The 22,928-nt window shown below is 51.9% G+C and overlaps 1 protein-coding gene across 3 annotated transcripts in view; it reads left to right on the top strand.

Moving 5' to 3' along the window:
* LOC144731224 (inter-alpha-trypsin inhibitor heavy chain H4-like) overlaps window positions 1–22,928 on the top strand; it is a 33,482-nt gene that overhangs the window by 4,251 nt on the left and 6,303 nt on the right. The window contains exons 4-15 of one of the 3 annotated variants that reach the window (XM_078612232.1): window positions 1,375–1,479; window positions 3,910–4,052; window positions 5,489–5,658; window positions 7,732–7,848; window positions 8,764–8,935; window positions 10,031–10,870; window positions 11,510–11,584; window positions 13,487–13,729; window positions 16,336–16,362; window positions 18,501–18,551; window positions 20,435–20,485; window positions 21,315–21,422. In XM_078612232.1, coding sequence (XP_078468358.1) covers window positions 1,375–1,479; window positions 3,910–4,052; window positions 5,489–5,658; window positions 7,732–7,848; window positions 8,764–8,935; window positions 10,031–10,870; window positions 11,510–11,584; window positions 13,487–13,729; window positions 16,336–16,362; window positions 18,501–18,551; window positions 20,435–20,485; window positions 21,315–21,422 — 2,102 coding nt within the window. The remainder of the gene's footprint in view (window positions 1–1,374; window positions 1,480–3,909; window positions 4,053–5,488; window positions 5,659–7,731; window positions 7,849–8,763; window positions 8,936–10,030; window positions 10,871–11,509; window positions 11,585–13,486; window positions 13,730–16,335; window positions 16,363–18,500; window positions 18,552–20,434; window positions 20,486–21,314; window positions 21,423–22,928) is intronic. The other 2 variants (XM_078612235.1, XM_078612234.1) reach the window with 2 other exon arrangements.

Here is a 22,928-nt window from a genome sequence, read left to right as displayed (position 1 = left end):
GCTGAAACCCGGACTCGACCTCAGCAGTCTCGCTACCATGGCTACGTCCGGAGTTGTCATCCGTTCACCGCAATGGATGGTGAACGGCGGTCAATTCACTCCCCCTCTCTCCCCTCGCCTTGCCCCACACGCACTGTTTCACTGTCTCTCTCCTTATCGCTTTGCCCCTCGCAGATGGCATGCGAGGCTGGTGATCATTTGCTGAGCTGTGAGCTTCTGTCCACTAACCTTATTTGCCCACTACTCAGGTCAGGTTACGCAGGGATAAATCGACGGGTCCTGCGTTTATGGAATGTATTTTTTTCTAGCGGATTTTTTTTCCCTTCGGTGGCACTCTCGTTCTTGTTTCAGGTGGAATGATGGCCAAACACACGTGAAGGAAACATTGGGCTAGATAGATTCTATATATATGTGTGTAGATTGGGCTACATTAATTTATAGTGGTTAATCGGATTGGTTTGTTCATGTGAGGTCACAGACAGTTATGTAAGAAGCCGGGTCAGGTGACACACGAGATGGTGACTTCCTGTATCTTTTTCCGATGATGTGTGGCGCAGTTTAAAACCTTAATTCGTAACTAAACGCTAAATGTGGCTTCAGGGATCGTTTGTCAGTCAACTCAACCCGCGGCGAGCGAGCTGAAAAGATAAAAATAACAATCGTTAAACGCGTGTACAGTACACCACGTGATAATTGGATTTTTTGGCTGCATCGGGTGGTGGAGGGTTATTACGACACACATTTGGTCAGATCGTGACCACGTGGCCGAAACCGAAATTATATTATGAATCTGAACATTTGCTGCGAAAATCTACGCGTTACATCTCAGTGAATCGGCAGCAGCAGACGATACGACATATAACGACGCGAAGCCCGATCCACAAAGGTGAAGGAGACATTACAGCAAAGCACCACTCTGCTGCTCCTGATGCGGTTATTTGGCTTGACCACCTGAGTGTGAAATAGAAGTCGTTGCTCTGCATCTACGTCAGCCGTACGGAAGAAGAAGATGCAGCAGCAGTACGACAACAACGACGATGATGACAATAACGATGATGATGATGTTCGATGATGATGACAATGATGATGATGACAATGATAATGACGATGATAATGATGATGACAATGATGATGATGACGATGATGACAATGATGATGATGACGATGATGACAATGATGACGATGATGATGACGACGATGATGACAATGATGACAATGATAATGACGATGATGATGACAATGATGATGACAATGATGATGACAATGATGACGATGACAATAATGATGATGACAATGATGACGATGATGATGACGATGATGATGACAATGATGATGACGATGATGATGATTTGACCCCCGTGCCCCCGCGTGCAGAGAAAGGGAAACGGACAAGTTCACGGTGAGCGTGAACGTGGGTGCTGGAAGCCGTGCGCTCTTCACCCTCAGCTATGAGGAGCTCCTGCAGCGGAAGCTGGAATGGTGAGCGAGCGCCATGGCCAGCACGGTGACACACGGCACCAATTCACCACGACGCTCACCACAACAGGAGCACACGCCACCAACTCGCCAAGATGCTCACCACAACAGGAGTAGATGCCACCACATCACCAACTCACCATGACGCTCTCCACAACAGGAGTAGACGTGACCGCATCACCAATTCACCACGAAACTCACCACAACAGGAGCACATGCCACCAACTCGCCAAGATGCTCACCACAACAGGAGTAGATGCCACCGGATCACCAATTCACCACGACGCTCACCACAACAGGAGCACATGCCACCAACTCGCCAATATGCTCACCACAACAGGAGTAGATGCCACCGGATCACCAATTCACCACGACGCTCACCACAACAGGAGCACACGCCACCAACTCGCCAAGATGCTCACCACAACAGGAGTAGATGCCACCGCATCACCATCTCACCACGATGCTCACCAGAACGTTAGCACATGCCACCACCCAACTTGCTACGACACTCGCCAGTACATCACCATATGCCTCCACCTCACCAACTCAACCACGACGCTCACCTGCGCAACTTTTACCATAAAAGCACTTGCCGACAACTAAAAAAACTCACCACAACACGAACCAGAAGGCAGCGGCACCTCACCAAAACCGCCACTGCAACATCAACAACCCACCGCCGGTGTTGCCAACTCACCACTCGACCCCATCTCACCACGGGCAACACCACTCACTACCGCCCCCCCCCCCCCCCCCCAATACTCGCCAAACGTACTGATTGCAGCCGTTGACTTTTTCGATTCGGTCCCCCGCATGGCGGTTTTCAAGCCGGATATCTCCCGGTGCAAACAAATTACGGAAGATCGCAGAGCGGAGAGTAATTCGCTTTGGAAATTTGGTCGGGTTAAATGCTCGGCAGCCTACCGCACGAATGCACGTATTATGGACTTCTTTCGCACCGTATGTATTCAACCGTGTTATTCGGAGGTGCGGGGGAAGGACATCAAACAAGACACATAAAGCAGTTCTAAAGTAATACGTTTCCAATATAGATGCTTTAAAAGTGCGTAGCTCCAGTGGCTTCATAATATCAGATGGGGAGAGCATTCCAGACGGCTGCAGAAGCCGGTGTTGCGGTGACTGTCTTTGTTCGATGGCGAGCCAAAATCCGCTGCGGCGAGGATGACTGGAGTTTGCGTGATGCTTCACGCTTCTTGACGACATCAGCAAGGTATTGCGCTTCAGGCTAATCTCCTTGCGGCTCAGGGTTTGACAGCCTTACCGCCTTCACCATCGCCTCACTCCCACTGTTCACCGTCACCCCGACACCACAGCGAGCCACATCGCACAACCGCCAAGTCAATCACGGACCCCCAAACCAAGGCTCGGTTACTCTGTGGTGCCATTCACGGGCAAGGCCTCACGGCGCTCTACAGAGAAGTGCCAAACCGTGAACGACCCCTCACAAATATATTGGCGAATACAACTAAAAATGATAATTGTTTTTTTACCCTTTTATCTGGCAACAAAACTGACACCTTTTTCACAAGGAGTCATGTTTGCATAGACCACAATACCTGCAGTCATAATGCAAACAAAAAACATAACTCTGATAATGCATGCACTGTCCTTGAAGTTGATTGGTCCACACCCGAGACAGCTTTCCTTAGAGCCTAATCTCACATGGGTTGGACCAGATGACACCAAAAGGCGCACAACTCAAAGACAATGCACCATCAGAGTATGAGAGCTCGGGTGAAGCATTTACACCATTGGAACCTCATTTGCCAGTAAACTGGCAAATGAGGTTCCAATGGTGTAAAAAACATTTTTCTTTTTTTAAAACGATGTAGAAGGCCACGGAGCCTCCACGGACAGGTGGTACGCGCCAGCGAGAAGAGATACATTCTAAAATGGGGGCCCGAAAGACTCCACCGACCAGGAGTCCCTGGTGATGTCCTAGGGAAGAGCATTGCCCCACAGACAAGGCTCCTGGCTGCTACCGAAGGCTCTGTCGCCCACTGACTGCAGGTTTTAAACTAAAACTATTAAACAATGTTTTACTTCGCCAAGTAAGGATCACTGAGCTACGTAGCTCTATTTCGGATGCAACCTGGCCAAAATTGTTCACGCAACGAAGTGGCTTATCGCGTGGCAATGTACAGCAGCCACATACTCTTAACGCATGTGGAGGGAAAAACCGGATGGCCCAGAGAAAATTCCATGAGAAGAACATGCAAACTCGCAGTATACAGCAGGTATCAGGGTCGGGATTGAACCGACGGCCTCCTGTATACCAGGCGAGGTAGTTAACATCACGTCACCGCGGCACCCCTAGTCCTCGGCACACACAGCAGGCGACCGGATTCTCGGCTAGACCCGAACTCGCCGACTGCGCGGTAATAAAAGGCGAACCGTCGGTCCCTCCAGGTACGAGCACGTGGTGAGCGTGCGTCCCCAGCAGACGGTGGACAACCTCACGGTGGAGGTGTCCATCGAGGAGAAGGCTGGGCTGTCCCGAATCACCGTGCCTCCTCTCCGCACAAGCAACCTCATCACCAATGACGTCGGTGGTGAGTGAGGTGGTTGAGGAAGGCCTCCCTCCCTCCCGCGCGAGCACCCCAACACGACCTCAGCACCGTCGTTGTCGTCAGCACGGTCGGGCACGTGCCCTGGGGTGCAAGAGGAGTGAAGCTGAAACTGTGGTCACCGCCTGGACGTTCTTGCCAGCGCCTTAAGCAGTGGAAGCCACCAGCTCGGGTCGGGTCGCCACTTGCAAGAGAGGCGGCGCTTCGTGTGTCTTGTCACTGGGTTTCATTCCATCCGCTGGTTAAATTCGATTCCGTTTTTGCGCACGATGGCACTGAGCGTGGCTCGTGAGGTCTGCTTCGCCACGACAAGAGGGCTTAAGGAGAGAGAGAGTTCGTGTCGTTTTGCTGTTCCACACACAGTAAACCTACACACAGTAATCCCACACAGTAAACCCACAGTGTGTTTACTGTGTGGCTCATAGCTTGGTTTGCATGACCACAGTCTCACGACCATGGCTTGCCTTTAATGTTACACGTGTGACGGAGACGAGCGCATACACCTGCTGACCTTCTGATGCGGTGGATGGTTCCGCCAGTGTCTTCGAGTGCGGCGCTCCATCACACGTGAGTGGGCTTGGCGCAGGCCACGTTACTTATAAGGGACGAACGGCCAATGGTTCAGAATAATGATGGAGTGGCAGCCATGGGACGGACCATGCTCAGGAGAATGAAGGAGCGTCCGCTGTGGACATGGAGCGGATGGCGTCAGCTCATGTGCAGGAGCTGGGTGGATTGTTGCATCCTGGAATCTTGAGAGAGAGCAGCGGCTTGGGGAGGCCTTCATCCATTTGTAGATAATAGCTGATGATGATCACGATTTTGTTGAAATGGAGGCGCAATAATGATGGTACCTCCTTAGATGTGCAGATAGTAGTGTAAGGTGTTGTTTGATGTCGCGCTCCGTACATCTGGATCGCAGCACCCTTCAGATCTCACGTTGGACATCCTGCATCAAGTGCCCATGTCTCGTAACTTAAGGAGCTACCAAACGTCCTGGTCTTGGACGGATAAACCTAGATTTGAAGCTTTCGTGACTGCAAGGATTCATATTCTTAGGTTTTTTCGGTAAAGTCACGTAGGTAAAAAATGTTAATTTAAATTAATAAAAGTAAAATAAAATAAAAATCACGACGTTTCGGAGGATTTTTATTTTATTTGTATTTAACTTTTATTAATTTGAATTTTTTACCTACGTGACTTTACCGAAAAAACCTAAGAATACGGATAAACCTGTTTTTTTAAAGACTGTCCTGGTGCCCAGAAACGTTTGCAAAAAGAAAAACCATGATTTTCTCCCAGATTATCATTGGGTCTAATGACTCGTTTTCAGGAGGGTCCTGATGATGACGAAGTCGAAGATGATGATGAAGACGATGACGATAATTAATCCACGTGGTGTTGTGATTACCCCTCTGCAGTTGTCGCGGACCCTCCGCCTGCCACCTCCATCGTGCGCACGGCCACCTCGGTGGTCGTGCGGTTTCAGCCGAGCGTGGAGCAGCAGCTGGCGCTGGCGCAGGATGGAGTCCTCGGGGATTTCATCGTCCGTTACGACGTGGAGCGAGCGGAGGAGGCCGGGCAACTGGAGGTGAGAGAGAGAGGGAGAACAACCCAACCGATAATATTAATCGCAACACGACCACGAACCGCGAAGGGAATCGCCGCTCGCGGACCTCGAATCGCCATCCACTCGCTGTCAAACTCGAACCGCTCGCCACTCGCGGATCATGGACCATGAGCCACTCACCAATGATGGACCATCAATAACGATACACTCACAGTCAAACTCGAACCGCTCACCACTCGCGGATCGTGGACCATGAGCCACTCACCAATGATGGATCATCAATAACGATACACTCACAGTCAAACTCGAACCGCTCACCACTCGCGGATCGTGGACCATGAGCCACTCACCAATGATGGATCATCAATAACGATACACTCACAGTCAAACTTGAACCGCTCACCACTCGCGGATCATGGACCATGAGCCACTCACCAATGATGGACCATCAATAACGATACACTCACAGTCAAACTCGAACCGCTCACCACTCGCGGATCGTGGACCATGAGCCACTCACCAATGATGGATCATCAATAACGATACACTCACAGTCAAACTCGAACCGCTCACCACTCGCGGATCGTGGACCATGAGCCACTCACCAATGATGGATCATCAATAACGATACACTCACAGTCAAACTCGAACCGCTCACCACTCGCGGATCGTGGACCATGAGCCACTCACCAATGATGGATCATCAATAACGATACACTCACAGTCAAACTTGAACCGCTCACCACTCGCGGATCGTGGACCATGAGCCACTCACCAATGATGGATCATCAATAACGATACACTCACAGTCAAACTTGAACCGCTCAACACTCGCGGATCGTGGACCATGAGCCACTCACCAATGATGGACCATCAATAACGATACACTCACAGTCAAACTTGAACCGCTCACCACTCGCGGATCGTGGACCATGAGCCACTCACCAATGATGGATCATCAATAACGATACACTCACAGTCAAACTTGAACCGCTCACCACTCGCGGATCGTGGACCATGAGCCACTCACCAATGATGGACCATCAATAACGATACACTCACAGTCAAACTCGAACCGCTCACCACTCGCGGATCGTGGACCATGAGCCACTCACCAATGATGGATCATCAATAACGATACACTCACAGTCAAACTTGAACCGCTCACCACTCGCGGATCGTGGACCATGAGCCACTCACCAATGATGGACCATCAATAACGATACACTCGCAGTCAAACTTGAACCACTCGCCACTCACGGATCGTGGACCATGAGCCACTCACCAATGATGGACCATCAATAACGATACACTCACAGTCAAACTCGAACCACTCACCACTCGCGGATCACGGACCATGAGCCACTCACCAATGATGGACCATCAATAACGATACACTCACAGTCAAACTCGAACCACTCGCCACTTGCGGATCACGGACCATGAGCCACTCACCAATGATGGACCATCAATAACGATACACTCGCAGTCAAACTCGAACCGCTCACCACTCGCGGATTATGGACCATGAGCCACTCACCAATGATGGACCATCAATAACTATACACTCAGAGTCAAACTCGAACCGCTCGCCACTCGCGGATCACGGACCATGAGCCACTCACCAGTGATGGACCATCAATAACGATACACTCGCAGTCAAACTTGAACCACTCGCCACCCGCGCATCATGGACACACCAATGATGGACCATGAATCATGAACCACTCGCCAATCACAAACCGTGAGCCACTCACCAATCACTACCAAAGATTCACGAACCGCCCACTAATCATTGACCAAGAATCACGAACCACTCACCAATCACCGATCAGAGGCGATGTACCATTTACCAATCACAGATTACGTATTCACGCACCGCTCACAAATCAGCAACCACGGGCCACGGACTGCTTAACGCCTGACCACCCCACACCCCAGCGGGGGGTTCAGAGTTTAAAAAAATATTTCCGCGGTCCGCCGACACGTGTTGCCAAAGTACCGGATCAGCGTGCGCGTGAGTACGTCGCCCCGGAACCGTGTGTGTGTCCTGCACGTGGTGAATGTGGCACTTGCCGTGTCCTTGCATTTCAGATAGTGAACGGCTACTTTGCGCACTTCTTTGCGCCAAAACGGCTGAGCGCTTTGCCGAAGAGCATCGTGTTTGTGATTGACGTGAGCGGGTCGATGTCTGGGACCAAGATTAAGCAGGTGAGACGCCGAGACAGCATGGGACAAGGGATACCTGATGGAGGATGTCCAATGTAACACTTAAAGCCAAAATGCGTTGAATTTTTCCCTAATTCTAGCCTAACTGTGCTCTCCGTGTTAATGCCATGAAAGGAATAGTCCGTTCGTATGTCTCGCGGAGCAGCGAAGCACTTTGTGTCAGAGAACGGCTCGTGAAAGCGGATATCATTGAGCTACGTCTGAGATTCCGCCAAGTGATTTGGTCCATACGGTAGGAGACAGCCCTTTCCTGCTGGCCGTGCCGCGAAGAGTGCTTCGAGGTGTTGGTAAATGGCTGTAGAGCAACGGGTGTGGGCCACAGATTTGGCTAACTCACTGGTTTGAGTCAGGTTGTAAATTGAATCCGTATGTTGAGTGTTATCCCCTCGTGTGTGTGACGGGCTTTCTCCGGGTCCTCCCGGCTTCCACTCCCATGAAGCCAAACTCTAATTGTACGTATGTATGTTGAACTTCTTTCGCATCGTACGTAGCCAACCGTGCGAATGGCAGGTGCAGGCAAGGGTATCAAAACTAAATGCAAAAATCAGTTCTAAAGAAATTAGTTTTCAATCCAGATTCAAAAGTGTATAGCTCCAGTGGCTTCCTAATATCGGAAGGAAGAGCGTTCCAGACAGCCGCAGAAGCGCATCTGAAAGCGTGCGATGCGGTGATTGTCTTCGATGGACAGCCAAAAGCCGCTACGAGGATGACCAGATTCCACGTGATCGTTTATGCTCTTTGATGAGATCAGCAAGGTATTGTGGTTCATTTGTGACAAGCAATTTGTGTGTAATGAGTGATACCTTTTAACGTATTCATTCCTCAACCGGAAGCCAATGCAAAACCGGAAGCCAATCGTTAATGGCACATCACTAATCATTATGCGTTGTCATTTAGACAAAGGAAGCGATGCTGAAAATCCTGGACGACCTGAGACCAAAGGACCACTTTAACATTGTGACCTTCTCCTACGGCGTGAAAAATTGGGCCAGTCAAGGCCTGGTGAAGGCTTCAGCTGAAAACATCGAGGGCGCCAAGAAGTTTGTTTCTGCCATGGTGGCAGACGGAGGTGAGAGGCCAGGCACTGGTTGTTAGATGAGCCACCATGACACTCGGTTCCCCTGGGGGAGGGGAGGGGAAGGAGTCACGGGAGCCTCTCTATTGAGGACTAACGGGCTAATCGAGGCGTGGTGGCCGCGACACTTTTTCTGCCGTGGTAGGCTGGCGCATCAAAGACAGAGACAAATATCCCCCGTGTAGCCTTAACAGACTGTTGGGGCAAGTGCTGTTAGCAAGTAGCACCTATGATGGCCTGAAACGGTACACGAGGGGGTGGGTGGCCAGCACCACGCTCGTCCACCTTTGTTTCCCCCAGTGGCGATGTTTACACACCGCACCGGGTACTCAATTGAGGCCGAGTCGACCTAGGGGAGGTCCAGGATTGGTTCAAATTATCGTTACCGGCGTTGGCCACGAGTGGGAATCGAACTCGGGTCGCCTTTGTTCGTAGCGCGGCATAGCGCTAACTGCTACTACAGCACCGCTCCCCACATCAGACACAACCAGACACACGGCGGGCTGCTCGGGGCGGGGTAGGGCTCTGTGTCTCCTGTCTGTCTCCTATCTCCTGTGCGTGTGTCTGCTCTTCTGTTTCTCTTGCCCACCTCTCACCTGTGTGCCCCGTCCCTCCATCTCGTGCGTCTCTGTCCTGCGTCTCCTGTCTGCCTGCCTTCCATCTGCCTCGCGTGTGCGCTTCCCGTCTTGTGCGCTCGCTTCTCCCATCCGCCTCGCCTCCCCGTCCATCCGCCTCCTTTGCCTCTTACCTTTGCGCACTTGTCTGCTGCACATGACCCCACGCCAGAGGTCGCAACCGGGTACCCGATACCCGTACCCTACCCGATACCCGGCTACCCGTACCCGGCCAGGTACGGGTACGGGTACCCGTTTGCAACCCTGGTGCGGCCGGGTACGGGTATGGGTAGGCCGTGAGTCACTGGTGAGTAACCGTTTGTCACTCATTTCGGGTAGGGTACGGGTAGGGAACGGGTACCCGTACCCGGCCGGGTACGGGTACGGGTACCCATTTGCGACCCTGGTGCGGCCGGGTACGGGTAAGGAATCAAAACCCGTTTGCGACCTCTGCCCCACGCACAACCCCCCACAGGGACAAACATAAAGGATGCCCTGTCCGAGGCCGTGAGCCTCCTCAAATACCAGGAGGTAAGCAAGGAAATGAGCGTCCCCCTCATTATCCTGCTCACGGACGGGCAGCCGACGGTGGGCGAGACAAACGTGGAGGTCATCATCAAGAACGCACGCTCGGTCATCGCCGGCCTCTACAGCCTCTACTGCCTGGGCTTCGGCCAGGATGTCGAGTTCAACTTCCTGGAGAAGCTCGCGCTGCCCAACTCGGGCTTCGCGCGCAAGATCTTCGAGGACGTGGACGCGACGCTGCAGCTCAAGGGCTTCTACGACGAGGTGGGCACGCCGCTGCTGTCCAACGTCGTCGTCAGGTACACCGGCAACGAGGTGGCGGCACTCACGCGCAGCACCTTCCCCAACTACTTCAGCGGCTCGGAGATCGTGGTGGCGGGGCGCGTGCGGGGCGACACGGGCAGCCTCGTCGCGACCGTCGAGGGGCTGAGCGAGAGCGGCCCCACCTCGCTCGCGGTGGAGTGCGTCATGCCACCGTGGCCGCGGCCGTTCCCGCCGCGGCCGTTCCCGCCGCGGCCGTTGCCGCCGACCCCCGGGCCCCCCGAGCCGCCGAGCCACACGGAGCGACTGTGGGCTTTCCTGACCATCAAGCAGCTGCTGAAGGAGAAGGTGTCGGCGACCGACGATGCAACGAAGGGGCGTCTCGACAACGAGACGCTGGCGCTGTCGCTGCGCTACGGGTTCGTGACGCCACTCACGTCGATGGTGGTGACCGTGCCAGACGACGGTGAACAGGACAAGGGAGGCGATGAGCCCAAGCCGGAAACGACCCTCGAAGTCGAGGCCGAAGGCAAGTGTGACCCAACCGAGCACCAACCCGGCGTTGTTGGCTGGCAGCAGCGTGGCTCCTTTTGTAATGCCCGCGCTGCCGGCGCGGCAAGAAACCCGAGTTCAACTCACGACTCGGGCGCATTTCTGCCTGGCATTCGTATTTTCTCCACCTATTTTATAACCTAAACCAAGTTTCTATTTTACCAGCTATACAGTTCCTTTTGAGAAGCGACCTGCCCACAAATGATAGCTCAACGAAGTGGCTCATCACGTGGCAGTGTATCGCAGCTAAATACTCTTAAACACGTGATGTTGATTCTAAATGTGGAGAGAAAAACCGGAAGACCCGGACGGCAGGCGTCAGAGTCGGGCTCGAACCGACAGCCTCCCGCATACCCGGCGAGGTAGTTAACATCTCGCCACCGTGGTGCCCCATGGGTGTCCTCCGGGTTTTTCCTATTACCTTCCAGGACCCTCTTGAAAACAGAACCTTGAGACTCGGCGAGGCTTTCCTGGGTAAATGAGCACAATCGTTAATTACCTTCCTGATAGCTTAGTCGAAAGTAATTTCACGTTTGGTCACGGGGGCTGTCGTTAAAGCGAGAGCCGGGGAAGTGCCGCCCTCGCAACGTGCCGCCCCCTGCGAATCCGTCCGCAGGCGCCACCGCCACCGCCGATGATGTGGTCGATCGCCCCGTCGCTCCGGTCCGCGACACCAAGCTGCTCTTAACAGGTGCCTCACCAGCGGCGCGACGCGATCCTTGGCGCGGCTCGCGCCTGCACGCACCTCGGCCCACCGAGTTGCGGCTCGCTGTGCCCACTGCTCTCAGTCCCCGACGTTTGCCACTCCGACCCCTTATCCGATTGTCATCTCCCCTGGCGTGGGGGTGGAGGGGAGACAAAATAAGAAGCACGTTGCGGGACATCGGCAGTCGTCATCCTACGGAGAGACAACTAAAATTGGCCGTGGAAATGTGTAAGTCCGACAACCGGCTGAGTTTAACCGTGCGGAGTACCCGCCGGGGAGGTGGGTGACAGGACACAAGGCAGCTTCGCTCGATGGCCCGGCTTCGGTGTCTTTGTGTTTTGGTGGTGGCGCACATGGCCTGTAATCCGGCACCGTGGAGGCAGCGAGGGTTGGTGGATCACACAAGCGCTGTGAAATTCCCTTCCCGCGGGCGTCAAAGGAGGTGCCGTACCGTGGGTCGCCATGAGGATGCGGCACGAAAAATGTGAAACCCAACCGGTTCCGTCCGCATGGGATAGAGTGTTGCCCCCTTGCACGTGTGGGTTTTCTCTGGGTGTTCCGGTTTACTCCCACATGGAAACTCCCACGTGGACTAATCAGCTGATAACACCGTCATATATAGAGGACTACAGAGCTTGGGCGGGCAGGCGGGCGGGGGGGGGGGGAATTTGGGGTGGCGTGGCTGCCGCTGCCTTCCCGCTCGTCTGTGGTTCCCCCTCGCGCCTCTATCCTCTCGCTCTCTCTCCCGGCGAGAACGAGTGGACGGTGTGCGGTGCCGGCGTGTTACAGCTTGGGATCGTCATTGTCCAGGGAAGGTCGTGGTGGGGTAGGGACATGCACGGGGTGGAGGAGAATGAGGTAGGTGACTTGGGGGTTTGAATGAGGCAAGGAGTTTGGAGTCAATGCAAGTAGGAAGAGGGAGGAGGGTTGTGATAAGTGGGACACAGAAGCAGAATATGTATTTATGCTGGAAGAATCCGATGACCTATGAAGCTCTTTTTCACAAATGTCCAGTTGGGGCACGGGGTACGAACGTTCAAACAACCAACAGTTACAGGAACACGATAGTATTGCAAAGTACAAGAAAAGTAAACAAATCACACAAACGCAGACAAATACAACACTAAACAATCCCCACCCTACCAGGCAAAGCCCACTGATGTCTTAACTTATTTTCAGAAGCGACCTGGCCACAAATGATAGCTGAGGAAAGTGGCTTTTCACGTGGAAATATATAGCGGAAAAATGATATAATTAACTTTGATGCACGTTGCTAAACGTGGGGCGAAAAAACCGGAGGACCTGAAGAAAAAATCCACACGACCACGGGGAGAGAGAGAGAGACACGCAAACTCAAAATATACAGCAGGCATCAGGGGGGTCGGAATCGAAACCACGACCTCCTGCATACCAGGCAAAGTAGTTAACATCTCATAGCCACCGTGGAGATGATGAGAGAGAGAGAGAGAGACACGCAAACTCCAAATATACAGCAGGCGTCAGGGTCGGGATCAAACCCACAACCTCCTCCATACCAGGCGAGGTAGTTAACATCACAACACCACTATTACAGTCTCATCATCACCACCATCACATGCGTGTAGGGTTCGAAGAGGGAAAGTTACCGAGACGGGCATAGGAGTGGCAACCAGAGACTGACGACCAAAAGGGAAGAGAAGAGCTGAGATGGTGGTGGTGGTGATAATGATGATGATGGTGCTGTAATAGCGGTTCCTTTGGATGTCATCTCGGGTCTCAAGAACGCAACAACTCTTGGGATCTAGCAGAAGGAAGCGATGATCGAGAGGGTGTCAGGTTGAGCATCTCTCCCAATTTGCCGTGCCCCCCCCCCATCCCGGCTTTCAATGCACCGTGTTTTTTCGTCAGCTCGGGGAGGATCGAGCAAACACGTCGGCAGGCAAAGCGGCCGCTGGCTCTCCGGCAGCGGGCACATCGCCAGCCACCCCGGCAGCAGTCGGTCACGAGTGCATTCTCCACCAACGTCGCACAACATCGGCTACGCCAGCTTCGGGCAGAGGGGCCCACCTGGACCTCAACTCTTTTCAGTCCCTGGAGATACTTCTCCTCCAATGTGGTCTCCAGGGCTTCCATCCTTCGACACGATTGATGGTAACGATCACGCTCAGAAACTGACGCTACACACACACGCGCGCTGGCTTACACACACAGGCACTGGCTCCACACACACACATTGGCTTACACACGCTGGCTGTACACACACACACACCCCTACCCATTCACCCACACACCCCGACCCATTCACACACACACCCCGACCCATTCACACACACACCCCGACCCATTCACCCACGCACCCCGACCCATTCACCCACGCACCCCGACCCATTCACACACGCACCCCGACCCATTCACCCACGCACCCCGACCCATTCACCCACGCACCCCGACCCATTCACCCACGCACCCCGACCCATTCACACACGCACCCCGACCCATTCACCCACGCACCCCGACCCATTCACCCACACACCCCGACCCATACACACACACACCCCGACCCATACACACACGCACCCCGACCCATTCACCCACGCACCCCGACCCATTCACCCACGCACCCCGACCCATTCACCCACGCACCCCGACCCATTCACCCACGCACCCCGACCCATTCACCCACGCACCCCGACCCATTCACCCACGCACCTTGACCCATTCACCCACGCACCCCGACCTATTCACCCACGCACCCCGACCCATTTACACACGCACCCCGACCCATTCACCCACGCACCCCGACCCATTCACCCACGCACCCCGACCCATTCACCCACACACCCCGACCCATTCACCCACGCACCCCGACCCATTCACACACGCACCCCGACCCATTCACCCACGCACCCCGACCCATTCACCCACACACCCCGACCCATACACACACACACCCCGACCCATACACACACGCACCCCGACCCATTCACCCACGCACCCCGACCCATTCACCCACGCACCCCGACCCATTCACCCACGCACACCGACCCATTCACCCACGCACCCCGACCCATTCACCCACGCACCCCGACCCATTCACCCACGCACCCCGACCCATTCACCCACACACCCCGACCCATACACACACACACCCCGACCCATTCACCCACGCACCCCGACCCATTCACCCACACACCCCGACCCATTCACACACGCACCCCGACCCATTCACCCACGCACCCCGACCCATTCACCCACACACCCCGACCCATTCACCCACACACCCCGACCCATACACACACACACCCCGACCCATTCACCCACGCACCCCGACCCATTCACCCACACACCCCGACCCATTCACACACGCACCCCGACCCATTCACCCACGCACCCCGACCCATTCACCCACGCACCCCGACCCATTCACCCACGCACCCCGACCCATTCACCCACACACCCCGACCCATACACACACACACCCCGACCCATTCACACACGCACCCCGACCCATTCACCCACGCACCCCGACCCATTCACACACGCACCCCGACCCATTCATCCACGCACCCCGACCCATTCACCCACGCACCCCGACCCATTCACCCACACACCCCGACCCATTCACACACGCACCCCGACCCATTCACCCACACACCCCGACCCATTCACACACACACCCAGACCCATTCACCCACACACCCCGACCCATTCACCCACACACCCTGACCCATTCACACACCCAGACCCATACACCCACACACCCCGACCCATTCACCCACACACCCCGACCCATTCACACAGACACCCCGACCCATTCACACACACACCCCGACCCATTCACCCACGCACCCCGACCCATTCACACACGCACCCCGACCCATTCACCCACGCACCCCGACCCATTCACCCACGTACCCCGACCCATTCACCCACACACCCCGACCCATTCACACACGCACCCCGACCCATTCACCCACACACCCCGACCCATTCACACACACACCCAGACCCATTCACCCACACACCCCGACCCATTCACCCACACACCCTGACCCATTCACACACACACCCAGACCCATTCACCCGCGCACCCCGACCCATTCACACACACACCCACACACCCCGACCCATACACCCACACACCCCGACCCATTCACCCACACACCCCGACCCATTCACACACACACCCCGACCCATTCACACACACACCCCGACCCATTCACACACGCGCCCCGACCCATTCACCCACACACCCCGACCCATTCACCCACACCCCCCGACCCATTCACACACACACCCTGACCCATTCACCCCCTGATCTAGAGAGAGAGAGTGGAGTCAGTGTGTTCTCCATCTGATGTAGAGAGAGTGAGTGGAGTATGTACGTTCTCCCCCAGATCTGCACGAGTTTCCGAACCCGTTCTCCGATTTCCTCTCATAACTAAAAAACAACACCACCCCCACCCAATGTCACTGCTTTTGGCCGCAGCTTCCCATCGCTGCCCAGGTTACCTGCAAATTACTCCATGGGGCGGGGTTACTCGAGGCAATATTGCCCAATGGTGAAAGCGTGGCAGGACCCTCTTTAAAATAATCGTTGCAACTCAACGAGGCTTTTCTGTGTAAATAAGCAATTAATAATACTCACTGGCTGGCTCGTACTGGCAATCGTCGACTTATAATGGAGGGTGGGGGGGAATGGGGGTGATTGAGGGTTGGGGAGGCTCACACATCTGTCGTGTTTCTGTGATTTGCAGACGCGTTTGACATGTACGAGATGCAAGGTGATGACAGATGGACATCAGTCGTGGCTCGAGTTTAATAACTACACTCACCACTCACACTACACTCATCACTACACTCACCACTCACACTACACTCACCTCTCACACTACACTCACCACTCACACTACACTCACCACTCACACTACACTCACCACTCACACTACACTCACCACTCACACAACACTCACCACACACACTACACTCACCACTCACACTACACTCACCACACACACTACACTCACCACTCACACTACACTCACCACTCACACAACACTCACCACACACACTACACTCACCACACACACTACACTCACCACTCACACTACACTCACCACTCACACTACACTCACCACTCACACTACACTCACCACTCACATTACACTCACCACTCACACTACACTCACCACTCACACTACACTCACCACTCACACTACACTCACCACTCAAACTACACTCACCACTCACACTACACTCACCACTCACACTACACTCACCACACACACTACACTCACCACTCACACTACACTCACCACTCACACTACACTCACCACACACACCACACTCACCACTCACACTACACTCACCACTCACACTACACTCACCACTCACACTACACTCACCACACACACTACACTCACCACTCACACTACACTCACCACTCACACTACACTCACCACACACACTACACTCACCACTCACACTACACTCACCACTCACACTACACTCACCACACACACCACACTCACCACTCACACTACACTCACCACTCACACTACACTCACCACTCACACTACACTCACCACTCACACTACACTCACCACACACACTACACTCACCACTCACACTACACTCACCACTCACACTACACTCACCACACACACCACACTCACCACTCACACTACACTCACCACTCACACCACACTCACCACTCACACCACACTCACCACTCACACTACACTCACCACACACACTACACTCACCACTCACACTACACTCACCACTCACACTACACTCACCACTCACACTACACTCACCACTCACACTACACTCACCACACACACTACACTCACCACTCACACTACACTCACCACACACACTACACTCACCACTCACACTACACTCACCACTCACACTACACTCACCACACACACTACACTCACCACTCACACCACACTCACCACTCAAACTAAACTCACCACTCAAACTAAACTCACTACTCACACTACACTTACTTAGGGGAGGCCCAGGACCGCTTCAGATAATCGTCACTGGGTGTTGGCCGTAAGCGGGAATCGAACCCGGGTCGCCAGGTTCGCAGCGCAGCATAGCGCTAACCGCTGCACCACCGCTCCCCAAGTAAATTGTAAACGTCGTGGGTTTACTCTCCAACACACCAGCGTGCTGAACTCGGAACTAATTGGCACGGTTTGTTAACGTGACAAACCTTACTTATTGGCTGCGCCGGGTGGTGGCGCGTTTAACAACACGACATTTCAATTGACGCGGTCTAACCCCAACACGCCCTACCGTGGATAACCCTCCCATTATCATCGTCTCTCTTATCCCAAGTCCTTAGCGTTGCCTTGCTCAATTCAGTATCACACAAGGGTCAGCACACGTCAGGTTATTATATTTGTTTCAACAATTGGAAATTTTAACAAATGTTCAAACTTACTTCCTTTAACAATAAGGTACGCACAAAATATATTTTTAAATTAATTTAGGACTTAATTTTTTTTTTAAAGATTACAGCTGCCTTTATTCATCATGTGTACCTGCAAACTTATTCAACTCGTTCGTCTTCGGTTAATTTTATTTACATTTTTAAACACCTTCCGAAAATGAATAACATTTATGTTGATGATGACAGATATATATAAAAAAATTACTTAAAGACTAAGCAATTAATATGTTTTAATGCAACCGTTTAACTAAATTAAATCACGCTATGTATCCTGACTTTTGGACGAACCTGGGGCAGTGTACTCAGCAGTAGATATCTAACTTAAAATGTATTGTTTCTTTTCAATGTTGATGAAATAACCTCGTGGCGGCCCTAACAGGTGCTTGCTCACAGCACTTGCCCCAAAAGTCGGTCAAGGCTATACGGGGGATCTTTGTCTTTGTCTGTGTACAGCCACTATGGTTCCCAGCGTCACCACCTCTTCCGGAGACTCCATCACAGCAGGTAGGGCGCCACGGTGGCTAGGAGATGTTAACCACCTCGCCTGGTATACAGGAGGTCGTGGGTTCGACCCCGACCCTGACGACGCCTGCTGCTGCTGTATATTTGGAGTCTGCGTCCCTCTCTCATCATCATCACGGTGGCTAGGAGATGTTAACTCACCTCGCCTGGTACACAGGAGGTCGTGGGTTCGACCCCAACCCTGATGACACCTGCTGTTGCTCCTGTATATTTGGAGGCTACGTCTCTCTCTCATCATCATCACGGTGGCTAGGAGATGTTAACTACATCGCCTGGTGCACAGGAGGTCGTGGGTTCGATCCCGACCCTGACGAGGCCAGCTGCTGCTGTATATTTGGAGTCTGCGTCTCTCTCATCATCATCACGGTGGCTAGGAGATGTTCACTACCTCGCTTGGTACACAGGAGGTCGTGGGTTCGATCCCGACCCTGACGACGCCTGCTGTCTATTTGGAGTTTGCGGTGTCTCTCTCCTCGTGGTCGCGTGGATTTTTCTCCAGGTCTTCTGGTTTTTCCCTCCACATTTAAAATCAACATCACGCGTTTAGAGTCTGGGGCCGTCCATAAATGACGTCACGCGATTTTGGACGATTTTTTACCACAAGTTTTGTGGCTAATGCAGACATGATTCCTTGTAAAAGGAATCATGTCACACTACGCTCACCACTCACATAACACTCACCACTCACACTACACTCACCACTCACAATACACTCATCACTCACACTACACTCACCACTCACAATACACTCACCACTCACACTACACTCACCACTCACAATACACTCACCACTCACAATACACTCACCACTCACACTACACTCACCACTCACACTACACTCACCACTCACACTACACTCACCACTCACAATACACTCACCACTCACCATACACTCACCACTCACACTACACTCACCACTCAAACTACACTCACTACTCACACTACACTTACTTAGGGGAGGCCCAGGACCGCTTCAGATAATCGTCACTGGGTGTTGGCCGTAAGCGGGAATCGAACCCGGGTCGCCAGGTTCGCAGCGCAGCGTAGCACTAACCGCTGCACCACCGCTCCCCAAGTAAATTGTAAACGTCGTGGGTTTACTCTCCAACACACCAGCATACTGAACTCGGAACTAATTGGCACGGTTTGTTAACGTGACAAACCTTACTAATTGGCTGCGTCGGGTGGTGGCGCGTTTAACGACACGACATTTAAATTGACGCGGTCTAACCCCAACACGCCCTACCGTGGATAACCCTCCCATCATCATCGTCTCTCTTATCCCAAGTCCTTAGAGTTGCCTTGCTCAATTCAGTATCGCACAAGGGTCAGCACACGTCAGGTTATTATATTTGTTTCAACAATTGGAAATTTTAACAAATGTTCAAACTTACTTCCATTAACATCAAGGTACGCACAAAATATCTTTTGAAATTAATTTAGGACTTAAATTTTTTTTAAAATATTACAGCTGCCTTTATTTATCATGTGTACCTGCAAACTAATTCAACTCGTTCGTCTTCGGTAAATTTTATTTACATTTTTTAAAACACCTTCCGAAAATGAAGAACATTTATATTGATGATGACAGATATATATCAAAAAAATTACTTAAAGACTAAGCAATTAATATGTTTTAATGCAACCGTTTAACTAAATTAAATCACGCTATGTATCCTGACTTTTGGACGAACCTGGGGCAGTGTACTCAGCAGTAGATATCTAACTTAAAATGTATTGTTTCTTTTCAATGTTGATGAAATAACCTCGTGGCGGCCCTAACAGGTGCTTGCTCACAGCACTTGCCCCAAAAGTCGGTCAAGGCTATACGGGGGATCTTTGTCTTTGTCTTTGTCTGTGTACAGCCACCATGGTTCCCAGCGTCACCACCTCTTCCAGAGGCTCCATCACAGCAGGTAGGGCGCCACGGTGGCTAGATGTTAACCACCTCGCCTGGTACACAGGAGGTCGTGGGTTCAATCCTGACCCTGACGACGCCTGCTGTCTATTTGGAGTTTGCGGTGTCTCTCTCCCCGTGGTCGTGTGGATTTTTCTCCGGGTTTTCTGGTTTTTCCCTCCACATTTAAAATCAACATCACGCGTTTAGAGTCTGGGGCCATCCATAAATGACGTCACGCGATTTTGGACGATTTTTTACCACAAGTTTTGTGGCTAATGCAGACATGATTCCTTGTAAAAGGTTTCACTTGGGTGATGTAACATCTTAACACAGCTGTTTTAAAGCTTTCGTGACTGCAGGGATTCATATTCTTGGTTCTTTCGGTAAAGTCACGTAGAAGGGAAATAATAAAATAATAAAAATATAAAAACAATAAAAATGCTCACGACGTTTCGACTGCAACACAAGCAATCATCATCAGGTGTGAATTCCACAGCAAGAAAATTAGAAAAAAAAAATGTCTGTGGATTGAGAACATTTTATTGCTGTGGATTTCACACGTGATGATGATTGCTTGTGTTGCAGTCGAAACATCGTGAGAATTTTTTATTGTTTTTATATTTTTATTATTTTATTATTTCCCTTCTACGTGACTTTACCGAAATAACCAAAAGAATATTAATATCTTAACACCTGTTTTGTTGCCAGAAAAAAGGGGAAAACCTATTTTCAAGCTGTGCCCAGTGGGTGTCGCTGTGTGTGCGTGGCACGGCGCTGCAACCCCCTCGTCTACACATCTCCAGCCTGAACCCTGCCGCCTCCCGCCCTCTCCCCGTGCCACGCAGAACATCCTCCCACGGTTCTCCACCTTCCGAGCAAAGACATCACGCTCTGCTTCTCATCGCACGGCTCGGACAGACAGACAATCGTGCTCTTGGAGGACACCCAGTCAGGTGACACGGTCATGAATAAGAATAACAACAGTTGGTATGGCAACGATTTGTATTGCAACGATTGATTTTTCTTTGAACATATGCTCAAAAATCGATGACACATTGAATACACTTATTTAACGTACCGTCAATTTTATTTAATATGTTGTCGATGTTTGAACAAGTGTGTTTCGATTTAAAGCTTTCGTGACTGCAGGGATTCATCTTCTTGGTTCTTTCGGTAAAGTCACGTAGAATGGAAATAATCAAATAAAACATAATAAAATAATTCTCACGACGTTTCGGCCACAACAACGGCTGCTTGCGTTGTGGCCGAAACGTCGTGAGAATTATTTTATTATGTTTTATTTTATTACTTTATTATTTCCATTCTACGTGACTTTACCGAAAGAACCAAGAAGAAGTGTGTGTGTGTATATATATAAATTTTAAGAATCAGAACACAGCAACAAATACCATTGCCAGAGGTTGGTATTGGTGCTGGTCAAGCTCACGGTGCAGGGCCCCCACCACGAGCCGTTTGTCGCACACACGGCCTAGACTCACAATCACAACGTTTATACGGCAGGAGGAATCCGAGGAGCTATGAAGCTCTTTTCTCACAGACGCGGTAAGAACGTTACGACAACAGTTAAAAATTAACCCGTAAAAACAAAGTTTTTCACTATAAATCCTTTATATGCGTGGCGGCTAGAGTCCTCTCGTCCTCTGGCTTGAGATGGCTGCCACCTATGGGTCAGATGATTGCCTGCCACCATTAAGCAATTGGTAATTAAATAGAAAAAAATGTTTCCTAAAAAGTAAACTTTTGGAAAAATGTTTCCACGAAAATAAATTGTCACGCACAACGAGTCTGTGCAAAATGTCAGCTCGATTGGATCACGGGAAGTGGGTTAAAAAACGACCGAAAGATTTGCACGGTCGTAAGCGCGCAAGCAAGCAAGCAAGTGAACTTAATATAAATGATTTAAAAAAACAAACCAGAACGGTAGACCAAAGTGCAGGAAAAGGCAAAAACACATCACCTTTGTTAAATACATTGTCGATTATTTGAACACGCGCGTACACGTTAGCACGGTCGGCTACGTATGGTGGCGAAGAAGTTCAACGTACGTACACACACGCTGCACAGTTTTCGCAGTTTTGGTGGTGGGGGGGGCGACGTTGCGATGAGCGATCCCAGTTGGGTGATTAGCGGCGTCACGTTTGGAACGGGCTGCCCGTTTGGGACGAGGGCGGGGAAATCTATTAATACTCTTTGGTTCTTTCTGTAAAGTCACGTAGGTAGAAATAAAATAAAATAAAACAAATCACGACGTGTCGATCGCAACACAAGCGATCCTCATCAGGTGGAACACCCACAGCAAGAAAATACTGAGGTAGGCGGTAGAGCTGCCGTGGCAAGAGGTTATATAGGTAAGAAAGGTGGGAGGAGCAAGGGGGGGGGGGAGAGGGGGGGGGTGTGGGGTAGGGGGAGGGCCGTGTGAGCGCAAGAGGACGTGAGGC

Source organism: Lampetra planeri, chromosome 38 (assembly GCF_965212315.1).
Source record: "Lampetra planeri chromosome 38, kcLamPlan1.2.h2, whole genome shotgun sequence".
NCBI lineage: Eukaryota > Metazoa > Chordata > Hyperoartia > Petromyzontiformes > Petromyzontidae > Lampetra > Lampetra planeri.
The sequence above is the reverse complement of the archived record's forward strand: the minus strand, read 5'-3'. Positions and strand labels throughout refer to the sequence as shown.